Source organism: Typopeltis vanoorti, chromosome 16, assembly GCF_054136105.1.
Source record: "Typopeltis vanoorti isolate ZY-2024b chromosome 16, IOZ_Tvanoo_1.0, whole genome shotgun sequence".
Classification (NCBI taxonomy): Eukaryota; Metazoa; Arthropoda; class Arachnida; order Uropygi; family Thelyphonidae; genus Typopeltis; species Typopeltis vanoorti.
Window position 1 is genome coordinate 77,954,805 of NC_143564.1, and position 14,115 is coordinate 77,968,919.

Consider the following 14,115-nt stretch of genomic DNA (forward strand, 5'->3'; position numbering starts at 1 on the left):
TCATATACATGTTCTTAATGTGAAATGTACTTTGCCACCTCACAGCTCAAAGATTGCATCATCTCTCTCTCTCTCTGCAATTGGAACAGAGTAGCTACCTTAGTTATGGGTAAGTAATTGGGTACTGTCATCAGACCCAGCATTGTTAAATCTCATGTATCACTTAAGTATTTATTGTTCAATAGTGTTTTTTTTTTCCCCTTTCATTTAATAGTTTTTATATTTGTATTTTTAGATCACTAATCCAGAGCAAAAACTAGAAAAAAAAATATTCATGTATCGAGCTTATTTGGCTCAGAGGAAATATGGAGTTGTACTTGATGAAATACGCTCAGGTGATGTAGAAGAGCTTCAATGTCTTAAGATGTTTGCTGATTATTTGGCTAGTGATTCTTCCAGAAAGTAAGCAGGAAAACATGTTTGTATTTAAATATTTCAGTGATATTTTTAAACGTTTCTTAAATGCCAATAATCTAATATTGTAAATGCCACTTGCAGTCTCTGAATTAGCAGATGTTTTGAATGTTTAAAAATATTTAATTTATTCTACTTAATCTAGTTTTTATGTTGAGCTCATACACAAGAGGTTGGTTAATCAACCTGTAATATGTTAGTACTGTGTATGAGTAGTGGATTGGGAAAGGACAAACTTGTTTACATTTGATTTAAAAGCCTGTATAATTGTATTCCTTGGGAAACACAGGGAAAGACTTCCACGATACAGCAGTAACAGGGATGAAGGAGGAGGAAAAGAAACTTGTTCTGTGGGTTTCAAGGTATACTCTAAAGGGATGTTGGGCAGCAGCTGCATCTGTTTCCAACAGACTTAGTACTAGGTGGGAGAATTGTTGATGCTATTTCAATTGTCTACTAGTATAAATAATTTAGTTCTCTGTGATTATATGCAGCATATAAGTTTTCTAATAGTGTAAACTCAATTTCAGAAAAGGTAGCTGCTAAAAATTTGTTAACTGGGAAATTGCCTAGGGCGAGGAATAAGAGGAAAAATATTTCTTTTTGTATAGAACTGGTCAGGAAGAATCTGCATAATATGAACATTTTATCTGATGCCAAATGTTTGTGAATCTATGGCCACTTCACTTTAAAAAAAATAGTAGCTATAAGTAGAAGTTTCATCAGTAAAAAAATAAAATAAGCAGACATGTATCTGGTAAAATTTTTATTTAAGAATCTACAATTTAAATTTATAATAGGTTCTGAAAAATAACACTCTTGTTATTATTGAGTTTGGAAAGACTGATTGTTTCGAGAGTTTGTGAATCTGAGGCGAAGTCTAGCCTAGATATCAAGTCTAAATCTGTAAAATTTGATAGTCGTTAGGGGCCACATTGATAGTAGGACTACATTTGAAGAGCTGTGAAAGATAAGTGATTTAGTTTTAAAAAAAAATAGCGTTATCAGTTAATTATTGTGCTAGATTATAGTTTATTGCAGAGTTAATCTGTTTAGCATAAAAAGTTTGTTTTAATTAGTGTTAAATTAGTATTTTGATAAGATACATACGTAGTGTAGCACATGGCACCAATGAGAAGAAAGGCAATGGCGTCCAAATCATTGCCGTCTTTGTTGAATAAATTTAACCCAAGGGAGTTTGTTCAGTGTAACATTTGCAGGATGTATGCATTTCCGAAAGCAGCTGGAGTTTGGTTCGATAATGATAGTGGTGGGAAAGTGTCAGGAATGTGAGGATTTGAAGTGTGTCTCAGGTTGCGAGATTAATATAATAGATGAAAGCCATAATCTGATTGAAAATAATGATATGATAGAAATTTGCAGTGTAGTGCCAGATAGCATTGAGAGTGGTGTTGTGGGTGAGAGTGAAAGTAAAAGTACAGAACGTGAGAATGGTTTGAGTGATAAAAAAAAAAAATGAAGAGTTAGTTGCAACGAGGGAGATCGCATGGTTGCGCAGAGTGATATATAGGGCAAAGTGGCAGCTGAAGCGATTACAAAATTGTTTACCAAGCGCATCAGCTAACGGAAAGAAGCGAACGTGTGATAAGAAAAATGAGAGCATGATAGGGAGTGAAAGGAAAATGAAGGAGCGAGTGTTGTACGGTGATTCACTAGTAAGAGGTGTAATAGATGAGAGTTCGATAAAATTGTACTTACCGGGTGCGAAAATTAAGGATGTAAATGAGGCTATTAGAACGCAAAAGCAGAGGGTGAAAGAAATGATAGTAGTTAAAGGAACAAATAATTTAAAAGGTGATAAATTTGCTATGAGAGAGGACCTGAAGGAATCACTAGAGGTAGCAAAAGAAAAGAGTGAGGGAGTTGAGATAGTGAGTCTGTTGCCACGGTATGACGGAGAAGAGTTGAGGAGGGCCATAATTGCAAATGACCTTATGCACAGGTTATGCAGGAGGAGTGGCGTGGAGTGAGTTTGATGGGCGAAAGGACTTATATAAGATGGATGGTTCGCATCTGAATGGATTTAGTGTGCAGAGACTAGAAAAAGTGTTGCTGAATGAAGTGAAAGTGGATGTGCAGAATCAGGGAAACTAGAGCTATTAGTGGGGGGGGGAGTGGATATGCAGACATCAGTGAGGCAGTTGAGTGTAAGAATGTGTATAACATTCCTTAGCTAGTACGAAGGACAACAAATCAGAATGGGATAATTAATATAAGGCATCAAGATAGGGGTGGGACTAACAGGCTTTTGCACTTCATGTATACTAATGCCAGGAGTATTAGAAACAAGAAGGAAGAATTTTTGGCCATGGTTGGCTCTTCCTGGCCACAGGTTATTGGCATTAGTGAGACATGGCTGACAAGATGATATAACTAGTGGGATAGAATGTGAAGGCTTTAGTGTGTTTAGGAGGGACAGAGAGAAAAGAATGGAGGGAGGAGTGTTATCGATGATAGCTGATGAACTGCAGCCAAGGAGAATTGAAGTTGAACTGCAGGATATGAAGAGAGCACATTTGAGGCTATTTGATGTGAGATTGAGACTAGTGGAACAAAATATACAGTTGGGTGCTGCTATAGACCAGGTGATGGAATAGATGGTGGAGATAGTATGCATAGACAAATAGACGCAATGAGTGGAAGGAGGGTAATTATTATGGGGGTTTTCAACTATGGTAACATTGATTGGAAGGAGGAAGGAATTGGATTTTATGTAGTTATTAAGGGATAACTACCTGTGACAGCATGTAACGGAATATACTAGGGGTTCGAGAATGCTTGACCTAGTAATTGCATCTGAGAATTTGACTGTAATGAATATGACCATGTTGCGACTAATTGGTGAGAGTGATCATAAGGTTTGACCTGGGAGGTGGCTAAATGTGTGGAATTTTCAATTAAGAAAGGGTACATGTGGAGTTACCAGGCTGGTAAGTATGACAAGCTTAGGAGATTGCTTGGTTCAATGTCATGGCATGTAAAACTGCAAGGGCTGGAGGTTGATAGTGCATGTGAAGCGGTAAAGGAGCGTTTGAAGGAGGTAATGGCTGACTGTATACCTAGAGTCTGGATAGTAAATCAAGTAGTGGTTAAATGGATGAATAACACCATTAAGCTTGAGCTGCAAAAAAAGAAACAACTTGGAGGGGAATTTAAGAAGAAAGGTGACCGGCAGGCACATGAACGGTATAAAGTGCAGGCCAGAAGGGTAACAAGTGTGGTAAGAAAAGCAAAAGTGGATTATGAAAGAACATTAGCCATGCAGGCTAAAGAGAATCCCAAACAGTTTTTTCAATATGTTGCAAGTAAAAGAAAAAATGTATACTGCAGAATGATTTTAAAGAATGCCGAAGGTAGGAAGGTAACGAATCAGTTGATATAGTGGAATTACTGTGCAAGCATTTTGCAAAAGTATATCATCCAGGTGGTGACATTGCAGGATTGAAAGAACCAACAACTTATATGGGAATTGAGGTGAATGAAATGGAGGTGAATAGTATATTACAAAACCTTAATGTGAATACATCTGTGGGATTGGATGGTATACCAGCTCGGGTCTTACGTGAAGCGGCTAAAGAATTGTTGGTGCCCTTGACCATTTTGTTTAATTTGAGTCTTGGTTCTGGGTTAGTCCCAATGTGGTGGAAAGAGGGGAAAATAGTTCCACTGTATAAAGTAGGTTCCAAGACTGCTGTTGCAAATTACCCACCGATCAGCATATCAGGAGTCGTCGTCATGAAGGTTTTGGAGAAAGTGGTCAAGAGAAAAATACAGGAATGGATAGATGAAAATGGGATACTGTATGGGGGACAGCATGGTTTTGTGAAGGGTAGATCATTCCTCACTAACTTGCTCACGTTTTATAACACAGTGACGACTGAACTGGATAAGGGTAATGGGGGACAGATAGGAGGGTGGTTGTTTGAGAGATATCAGAGTAATTTATTCAGGGGTAGAGTCCAAAAGATGACCTGTGACTAGTGGTGTGCTGCAGGGTTCTGTTCTTGGACCACTACTATTTAATTTGTTCATTAATGATATAGGAAAGGATCTGAGAGGAACTGTTCATTTGTTTGCTGATGATGCAAAGTTGGGTAGAGCAATAGTGAATGCACATGATGTCAAAATTTTGCAGGATTATATGGATAGATTAGAGGACTGGGCTAAGGAGAATGGATGTCGATTTAATGTGGCAAAGTGTAAGGTTATGCATTTTGGGGTGAAAAGATTAGCAGCAGTATACCACATTGGTGGAACTGCACTCCAGGAGATTGACGAGGCCAGGGATTTGGGAGTGTTGGTGGATAGGGAGTTGAAGTTTAGGAGGCACATTGCAAAAGTGGCTAAATCAGCTCATCAAATCACTTGGTTACTGAAGAATACTTTGGCAAACAGAGACAAGCAAGTTATTGTTCCTCTGTATTGAGCCTTGATAAGGCTGCATCTTAACTACTGTGCCGAGATATGGGTGCAGTGTTTCTTCTGAATGGAGAGGATGCAGAGGCGAGTGACCAAGATGATAGCAGGTTATGGAATGAACCTTATGAGAACAGGTTGAAGATTTGTGGGTTGCAGAAATTGGTTGATAGGCGGAAAAGGGGTGATACGATTGAGATATTCAAATTACTGAAGGGTTTCTCTAAGATTAATTCAGAAGATATTTTTGGGAACAGGACTGGTGGTGGGAGAACTAGGGGGGCCATCCATGGGCAAGAGTGTTAAAACTAGGTTTTTTTACTTGGAGAGTTGTGAATGAGTGGAATAAGCTGCCATATTCTGTTGTAGGTGCCATGACTGTGAATGAGTTAAGGCAAAGTATGATAGATAGTGTGGATGTTGAATAATTGTTCTTGACACGATGTTTAGGGCCTCCCTCGTTGAGTCTAGGGACTCCTTGGAGTTGCCCATGATGATGATAATGATAAAAACTTGACAAAAATTATTTCATTTGATATACTAACAAATTTTTTTTTGAAAATAATTCTGTCGTATGATGTGAAACTATGAATATTTGTCATGTTGTACCATCATTTTGTATTTTGAGTTGTAAGTCAGCAGTTAGAATTGAAGGAAGTACAGGGAGATGGTTTAATATTAAATCTGGTGTGAGACAAGGATGTATTTTATCCCCTCTGTTATTCATTATCTATATGGATCACATTATGAAGGAAAGTGGTATTAAATATGATATCAAAATTGGAGATGTTAATGTCTGCTCTTTGCTTTATGCGGACGATGTTATACTTCTAAATAAATCCGCTACAAGTCTGCAGGATTCACTGACTTAATTGAATGACTGTTGTAATAGATATGGTATAAAGGTCAGCAATAAAAAGACAAAGACAATGAAAATAGGCAGAATCATTGAAAATTTCAACTGTGTTGTGAATGAGGAACCTGTGGAACAAGTAAAACATTTCAGCTACTTAGGCACGATTTTTAGTGAAGATGGTAAATTAAATATAGAAATAAACAACAGAATCAACAGAGCTGGTATGGTAGGAAGTCAATCGAATAAATTCATATGGAATAAGAGAGAAATTAGTCGGAACACTAAATTAGCTGTATACAAGACAGTGTTCAAACCAGTTTTAACTTATGGATCTGAGAGCTGGGTCAGAAGTAAAAGACTTGACCAAAGACTAGAGACCGCAGATATGAGAGTCCTGAGAAAGATTAGAGTTGTGAACAGATGACATCAGTGGCAATATCATATTAAAAATGAGGATATTAGGAAAGAACTTGATGTTGTCAGCATCCTGGAATGTGTTAGCAGAGCTAATCTCAGGTGGTATGGTCACTTAAACAGAATGGGCTAGGAAGGATTAGCAAAACAAGTGTTCTCTGCCAGGTTGGCAGGAAAACGACCCAGAGGAAGACCAAGATATAGGTAAATTGATACGGTACAAAGTGCCTTAGACGATAGAAATATAAGATCTGATAATGTTGTAGTCTTGACAAGTAACAGACTGATTTGGAGGAAAATTGTAGATAGGAAGTTAGTAATGATGTAAATTTTTCATGTAGTACTGTCATATTCTGTACATCCCTTGAGGGTACATGGCAGGAATTTGATGATGATGAACTATGAATATGAAAGAGCCTGAAGATTTGATGAAACTAATTTAAGTGGTTAATGAATTATTGTCAGATATATGAACATTTTGGAGGCCTGACGTGCACGAGAAAAGTTCCTTGTTTGATTCAAATTTCCAAATTATCTAACTCTTGACCAAACCATGGTAGTAGCACTAATATACTATATATATATGTATAGACTTAATTAATTCAGGAATCACTGCTATTCTGATTTGAGCATTGCAACTCTGGGAAGAAGTGATAACAGAAACTGCACAGCATTTGTCAGAGTATAGAAACTTTGGCTCATGTTGCACATCGTTATTATCACACCATGGAGTACGTGTCAGAAGACTTAATGCAGTTAGGATTATAGAAAATAGGTTAAAAAACAAAGGTTAGATATCAGCAGCAGAACCCCACTCTAGGACTAATATTAGATTGAAGAAGCCTAACCTTGTAGTAAAGAGAGAGATGAGTTAGTTGTTATCGACAAACAAGTTGTGGGTGCCAGGCAACCACTCACTACCTTCCCTTGTGTGAAAGCTGCCTACTGTGCTGAAAACCATGGTATATCTACTTCACGAAGAATGCGACATTGTACCAAAATTTATCTCTACAACTGTATCCTTCAGAGATATACGGTGTGAGCAAAGTTATATGGAGTTGCTCAGTTTTGGATTCTTGTGGGCTTATTTCAAGATATGGGACCACACCCTGACTTACAGTACTTTGACTTATGGTGCCTTGTACTTATGGATATTTTTGAATTGCTACTTACCCTTGAGTTATGTCTTTAGTACCATGATGCTACCACTTGAAAGGTGTCGCTGTCTCATCAATGTGCTGTCAGATGTGGCTCACATGCATTTTTAAGCTATTGTGTTGCTTTGTGATTGAGTGAATATTAAACTTTTTTTAACTTTTATTCTACTATTTTTGTTGTGATTAAAAATAAACTTAAGTAAAAAGAAAAGTCCTGAGGCTATTACATTAGATTCAAGGATTAAAATGACTAAACTTAGTGGTGAAGATGTAATGCAATCTGAGATAGACCAAGCACTAGGCTTCCCCTCACACTACTATTAACACTGTGATTAAAAACAAACAAAAAAATCTTGCCGAAGTTAAAAGTGCTACTCGAAGAAGGCACTGGACAAGAAGTCATCAGGAACTTCTGGAAAGCCTTTGCAGTCTTAGATGGCATCAAAGCTATACGAAATGAAATGCATAGAATGATTTTAAGATCTCTACGGTAAAAGGAGCCTGGAAAAAATTATGTCTACAGTTGGTAGATGAGTTTGAAGGCTTAGAAAATCCTGTACCTGAAGAAGTAATTATCAGTATTGTAAAGATGGCAAGGCAGTTAGAGCTAGAAGTGGAGCAGCAAGATGTAGCTGAACTTATGAAGTCCCATTCTCAGCCTCTCAGCAATGAAGATCTTCTGACACTTGAAGAGCAGAGGCAAGAAGTTGTGCCTTAAGTGGTATTCATTGTTGAGCCTAAAAGCCAGCTTCCAAAATTCTCTCTGAAACTTTCTGTCATTTTGAAGCTGGCATGGCTCTTTTTGGAAAAGCATGATCCAGATTTTGAAAAAAATTCAAAAATAAATGCTAACATTTTAAAGATTTATGTAAGTGATCTACAAAGATGATCTAGCTCACATACAACCTTAGGCAGGTATTTTAGAATGAACACAATGAAAATCTATCCGTCATCAAATGTAGAAGATACATACAGATATGATGCAGTACTGTGCTTGATGGTAACAACAAATGGCATTGCAGCACATGAATTCATTCAGTAAACCAGTTTTTATACCTTTAGTTTTTTATTTCAGTCATAACCACACCATCTCCAAACTTCAACACAGTGCTTCAACTTAGGGACATTTTCATAAAAATCATATCTGGTTGACATAACTCCCAGATATGATTGTACGTGCTTTGCAGGCACACTGGCTACATAGAGAACTTATTGGAGAATGACTTCTCGATGACCCATGTTTGGAGTTAGATAGCACAGGATATTGTTGGAGCTTGGGCACATAGCACTATAGCACATACTATGGTCCCACATAGTACATTCGGAAGCACAGTATGCAGCACTGTTTTTAGTGTGAAGTTAGGAAAATCAGTAAAAAATAAAAATTTATAACTTGTCATGAGTAAAATTCACATTAAAAAAAAAAAGTGAACTTTTGGGAAGTCAACTGAATAAGAGAAAAGTTTCAAAATAGTTAACTTTGTGTATACAAGAGTGCACAGATCAGTTTTAATTTGATCAAAAAAATAAATAAAATAAAATAAATGATCAGAAACTAGAGGCCACAGATATGAGAATTCTGAGAAAAATTAGGAAGTGAATTGATGGCATCTGGTAAAAATGAAAATTTTGGATTTATTTACATTAAGCAATGTGTGAGCAGAGGTACTTTAACAGAAGGGAGATAGAAAGATAAGGTAAGGTAAATGAGATAAAGAGATAAGAAAAGAATAAGATAAGCAAAACAGGGGTATGATGTCTGAATGGTATGTAAAAGATTCAGAGGAAGACCAAAATCTAGGTGGATTGATGCAATTACAAGTTTCTTAGGAGATTGAAATATAGGATAAGATAGATAGCAGACTAATTTTGAGAAAATATTTTAATAGGAGGTTAGTATTATAATGTAAACGATTTATGTAGCACCATCAAAAATGTGTGAAGAAATGTGTTCACACCAACCTCAAAGTGTGAACAGGACATCAAAAAATGTCCTGTTCACACTTTGAGGGTACATATCAAGAATTTTAATGATGATTTTCCTGAAAATTATGCAACATTCATTTGCTCTCTCAACTGTTCTCCAAATTTTGAGTCACACTTGTTCTGCTTTTTATTTGTTCATCTTGATTTTATACAGTTCAACTTCCCAAGCAGCGGCATCATCTTCCTTAATGCTTAATGTTTACAGCTTCAGCTGTTTCTCTTTCCACTTATGCTTATTAAACTTGAGAAGGGATGAAGCCGTTGTTATAAGAAGTAATTTAACAAATAATACATCTACCTGTTACAGTCCTTTCCAGACTTTGACCTGCAGATTTCTTGTCCTATGGACTGTCCTTCTTCCATGCAGTTATTTTTCAGTTACCTGCATTTATCAGGATGATGCAACACTTACCTATCCATTTGAAAGACTTGGGCTCGAATTCTGTTTAGCACATGAGGAACTTTTTTTAAGGGTGATTTCATTTGAAGTAAATCAGCTAGTTATATATGGAGATGCATGATATTTTTTCTTGCAAAACATTCATACTATCCAGAGAACACAAAGTTAACAGACATAATAAACAAACAAACGGTGTGCCATCTTTTTATTAAATTACTCTGGATTTAGAGAAAGATTAATAAAAAGGTGGCACACCGTTTGACAGCTCCTATAGGAGGAGATGACCTTGCTAATGCTTCTGCCTTGGTATCTCCACTTGGGCCTGGCTCCCACTGAAGAGACCTCAATAAAGGTTGAAACTAGTCTGGGTAGTGGCCCTTCCTTTAATGCATAACATTATACATATCCGCAAGGAGATGTGTTTTGCATTATGGGAGATACTGAGATAGGAGTGTTGGTAGCTTGCTCCACCTTTGCAAGGAGTTGCCTGGTGTTGTACCACTTTACCCCCGTCCTTTGTTTGCACACACTTGGATAAAGGATTAAACTAAATTTATTATAGTCTAACCAAGTGAAAAATAAACTTTCAATATCAGCCATTATATAAGATAACGTATTTTCATTATGATATTGCACGAGCTATATAGCTTTTTCTGTTTATTTGGTTTGGATATGTAACAAAGTTAGTTTGCATGAACTGTGTGGGAAGTATGAAGTTTTAACACCATTTTCCTGAAGTTAATTATACTTGATAAGTAATTCTATTCTTCTTTCATCTGTTTTCCAAGTGTAAGCAAACTAAGTGAAGTATCTTCATGATTAAGGCTAATGTTATATGGAGGCTGTTGATTCACATCAGTTTCATTAGTATCTCATGATGTAAAATACGTAAAGACTTGGGCTCGAATCCTGTTTAGCACATGAGGAACTTTTTTAAGGGTGATTTCATTTGAAGTAAATCAGCTAGTTATATATGGAGATGCATGATTTTTTTCAGTATGGGTCATTACCCACACCGGTTTTGATCTTTATTGAGTTCTCATTAATAGGAACCAGACCCAGAAAGGAACAAAGGTTGAATCAGTGCAGAAGTCAGTTGATATGTAGTCAACAGCTTCCATATACAGGTAGTCCTTGTCATGAAGATACATTGCACATAAACATTTTTCTGAAGATGTGATGGAATACAATTGTGCGTGCATGCACTTGATGTTAAGCATTTACTACTTAAATAGAGCTTTTCATATCATTGAATAAATTACTAATCTATTCTTGTGAATCAACTGTTAGTGTCTGTGGAATGTCAAGAACAAATCACAGGTGTAAAAAAATACTGAGAGTTGTATGACATTCAGTGACAAAGAGAGCTTTGTTTCAAGATATTGTTCTTATGTTGATAATGGAGAGCAAAATTGCTTTATATCATTGACTATTTCGTCATTAGTCATAGCAAGAAAAAAAAATTGTATCTGTTATCTAGACTAGTATAGCTGCCATTCTGTTGAACTCTGTTTAAGTTCAGCAGAATTCACAAGTAGAAGTTTGTATGTTAGAGTAACTCGTCAAATATTTGCTTTCTTAACCAGGGACCAAGTTGTACGAGATATAGACCAAATGGTGAAAAATTTGGATGTTGCGAACACAACTTTGTTGCTAACAGCAGGAAGTATTTACTTTCATGAACAGGTGAGTTAAAAATGTATTAAATACTTAGAAATTTCTATTATGATATTTAGATTTATTTTTTACCAAGAACCAGTAATTGAAAAAATTAAAAAATATAAACATAGATGGATGGAACACGTTCAAAGAATGAGAACAGAAAGATTACCAAAACAAGCCTTAAAGTACAAGCCATTAGGAAAAAGAAAACCAGGACGTCCTCTTAAATGATTCAACGATGACTTCTAAGGCCGGAACAGGCCATGCTAGGGCCTAAATCCTTGATACGTATGATGATGATGGAGATTTATTTTTTTTACTAAAGTAGTAGGTCTTACCAAAAAAAAAAAAGTATCTTCGCTCATTGTTTTTCCAAAAACCACAATATCTGGTGCTGCAGTGTGCATAATGACCTACTTGAACAAGATACTGCTGGTATAGATAGTAATATTTTATTGTATTGTTTGTCATTAGTTATTATCATGAAAAGTCAGTGTATCATTACTATGCATCGTAATTTGTTGTCTGAGAATAACGTAAACTGTGACTGATTCACATTAAGTTTAAGACATGTAGCTGAAGTTGAAGGAAGCATTTACTTTATTGTTTTTATTACTTTTTTTTAAAAAAAAAATTTTTTTATCAACCACATGCATGACAGGTGAAAACCTATAACAGTGCCATGAGTTGGCAGAAAGGTCTGGTGGGAAGAATCAGTAACATAAAATAAATAAATAAGAAAATAAAATAAATACATTATTGAATTAATATTTGGTGATAATTGCAATGAGCAGATGCAAAAGTTTATCATTATGATTATTGTATGGGAATCATCATGGAGTCTGAAGGTTCATTACAAAAGACCTGCACTATCCACACAATAATCTGTCATACCTGTTCTTTAAAGTACTGATAGATGAATCACTTCAAACAGATTCTGGCAACTCATTTCCACTCATTTCCCACTCTTCAAGGGAAAAAATGTAGTCCTCACACTTTCATTCACACCACTCTTTCTTAATTAGCTAGCTTGGTTGTCGGTTTGAATTCCGCTGTGGGCATGGATGTTTGTGATTGTCTTTAGGTGGGAGATGAATTTCATCACCTGGCATGAGACCACTGCCCTGCTTATTGGAGACCTGAAGTGGCTTGAAAAAATTTTTCATTTGGTCTCTAGAATAAGGTTTCCATACTATGCAAGAAAATAAATTAAAAATACAAAAAAATATAAAAACAGAAAAAAAAATCCTTATCTCACACATGGTAAAAATGTACTACAGTTTTCCAAATAAATAACCTTTGGTAGGTGAGAACAACATAAAAAAAATTCCAGGATGACCCTTTGTTCTGCCTTTCTAGCCAAGCTGAAAAATTTGTTTGGAATCAAACCTATATTACCCTTTTAGTAATTTAAAATGTTTCTAACAGATATTTAAACAGATCTCCTCCTTTCCACCTTCTGTCTTCAAAGGAAGCATATCACAGACCACTCATCACCATCTTTAGTCACTTACCTCTGAATCCTCAAAAAAGCCAGGTTGACCATACTTGTGAATGGTAAAACCAGATGTGACCATATCAAGTTCTTATAAGGAGGATGGATAACTTCTGTTGATTAGTATGTGCTTCAATAATCAAATTATCCTTTGAGCTACTTGACCATCTTGCAGTATATACTCTTAACTTCCACTTCCTATCCACTATCATTCACAAATCCCCAGCTTCATCAATTTCCTAGAGTACACTGCTTGTAATCTTTTCATCCCAAAGTGCATTCTTCCACATTAAACTGACATCCATTATCTGTTGTCCATACTGTCAGTCTGTTTAAATATCATCTTGCAAGTTCTCTGCATCTCCTTGATTAGCTATTATGCTATCCAATTTTGTATAATCAGCAAACAACTGAATATCTCCTTTCAAATAATTTTCTATATCATTTATTTACAAATTGAACAGTCCAAATACTTTTTATCACAGTCAGCTGTCACTCTATTATAAAAATTGAATATATTACTAAGGCATATTCTGCTTTTCACAAAGCCATGCTTTCCCGTAATTTATCATATTTTTATCCACTCACTGAATTCTGTCTTTGATCAGCTTTTCCAATATCTTTATCACCACTCCATGTTAATGATTGGTCTGTAATTTGTTACTGTGGTCATGGAGCCTCCTTTATGCAACAAAACTATCTTATCCTCCTGCCACTCCCTTAGACTTTGCAACCTCCTGCCACTGAGGTGCAAAGTTTTGTGGAAAGAGACTTAAACCTAGTCAGAGGCAATGCCAGTTCCTTTCATATGTTTTCATAATACAGTGGAACCTCAGTTGTCGAACGTAATTCATTTATAAAGGACATCTGAGACATGTTCAAGAAACTGATTTGTTTGAAAACTGAAACCATTTTTTCATAAGAATTAATGTAAAATGGAATAATCTGTTCCCGAACCCCAGATGATTGCTTATTTAAACCCTTACAACAGTACTTCATGCATGAAATCGTATACAAAAATAACGAAATCTTACATAAAAAGAATAAATAGATAAAATATAGACGAAAAAGGGTGATCTCTTGCCACAAAACTTTGCACCTCATCCCATTTTGCACACATTTCTTTGATCAAAGAACTAGGAATCCTTTCTTCCTTCCTCTGTCTCTGAAGATATTTCTTCAATCACCGTCTTTTGCTGCTCCTTCTGAAGGTGTTCCATTTCTTCTGTGATGAGCTCATTCCTGTGATCCTCCACATCAGCATTGCCAACTTCCAAGCCTATGCTTTTGCCCA

At 36.1% G+C, this 14,115-nt stretch overlaps 1 protein-coding gene across 1 annotated transcript in view; it reads left to right on the plus strand.

The window, feature by feature from the left end:
* The window catches only part of epsilonCOP (coatomer subunit epsilon), a 145,905-nt gene that overhangs the window by 10,958 nt on the left and 120,832 nt on the right, over positions 1-14,115 (plus strand). The window contains exons 2-3 of the mRNA XM_090406607.1: positions 236-402; positions 11,251-11,350. Of these exons, the coding sequence (XP_090262733.1) occupies positions 236-402; positions 11,251-11,350 (267 nt within the window). The remainder of the gene's footprint in view (positions 1-235; positions 403-11,250; positions 11,351-14,115) is intronic.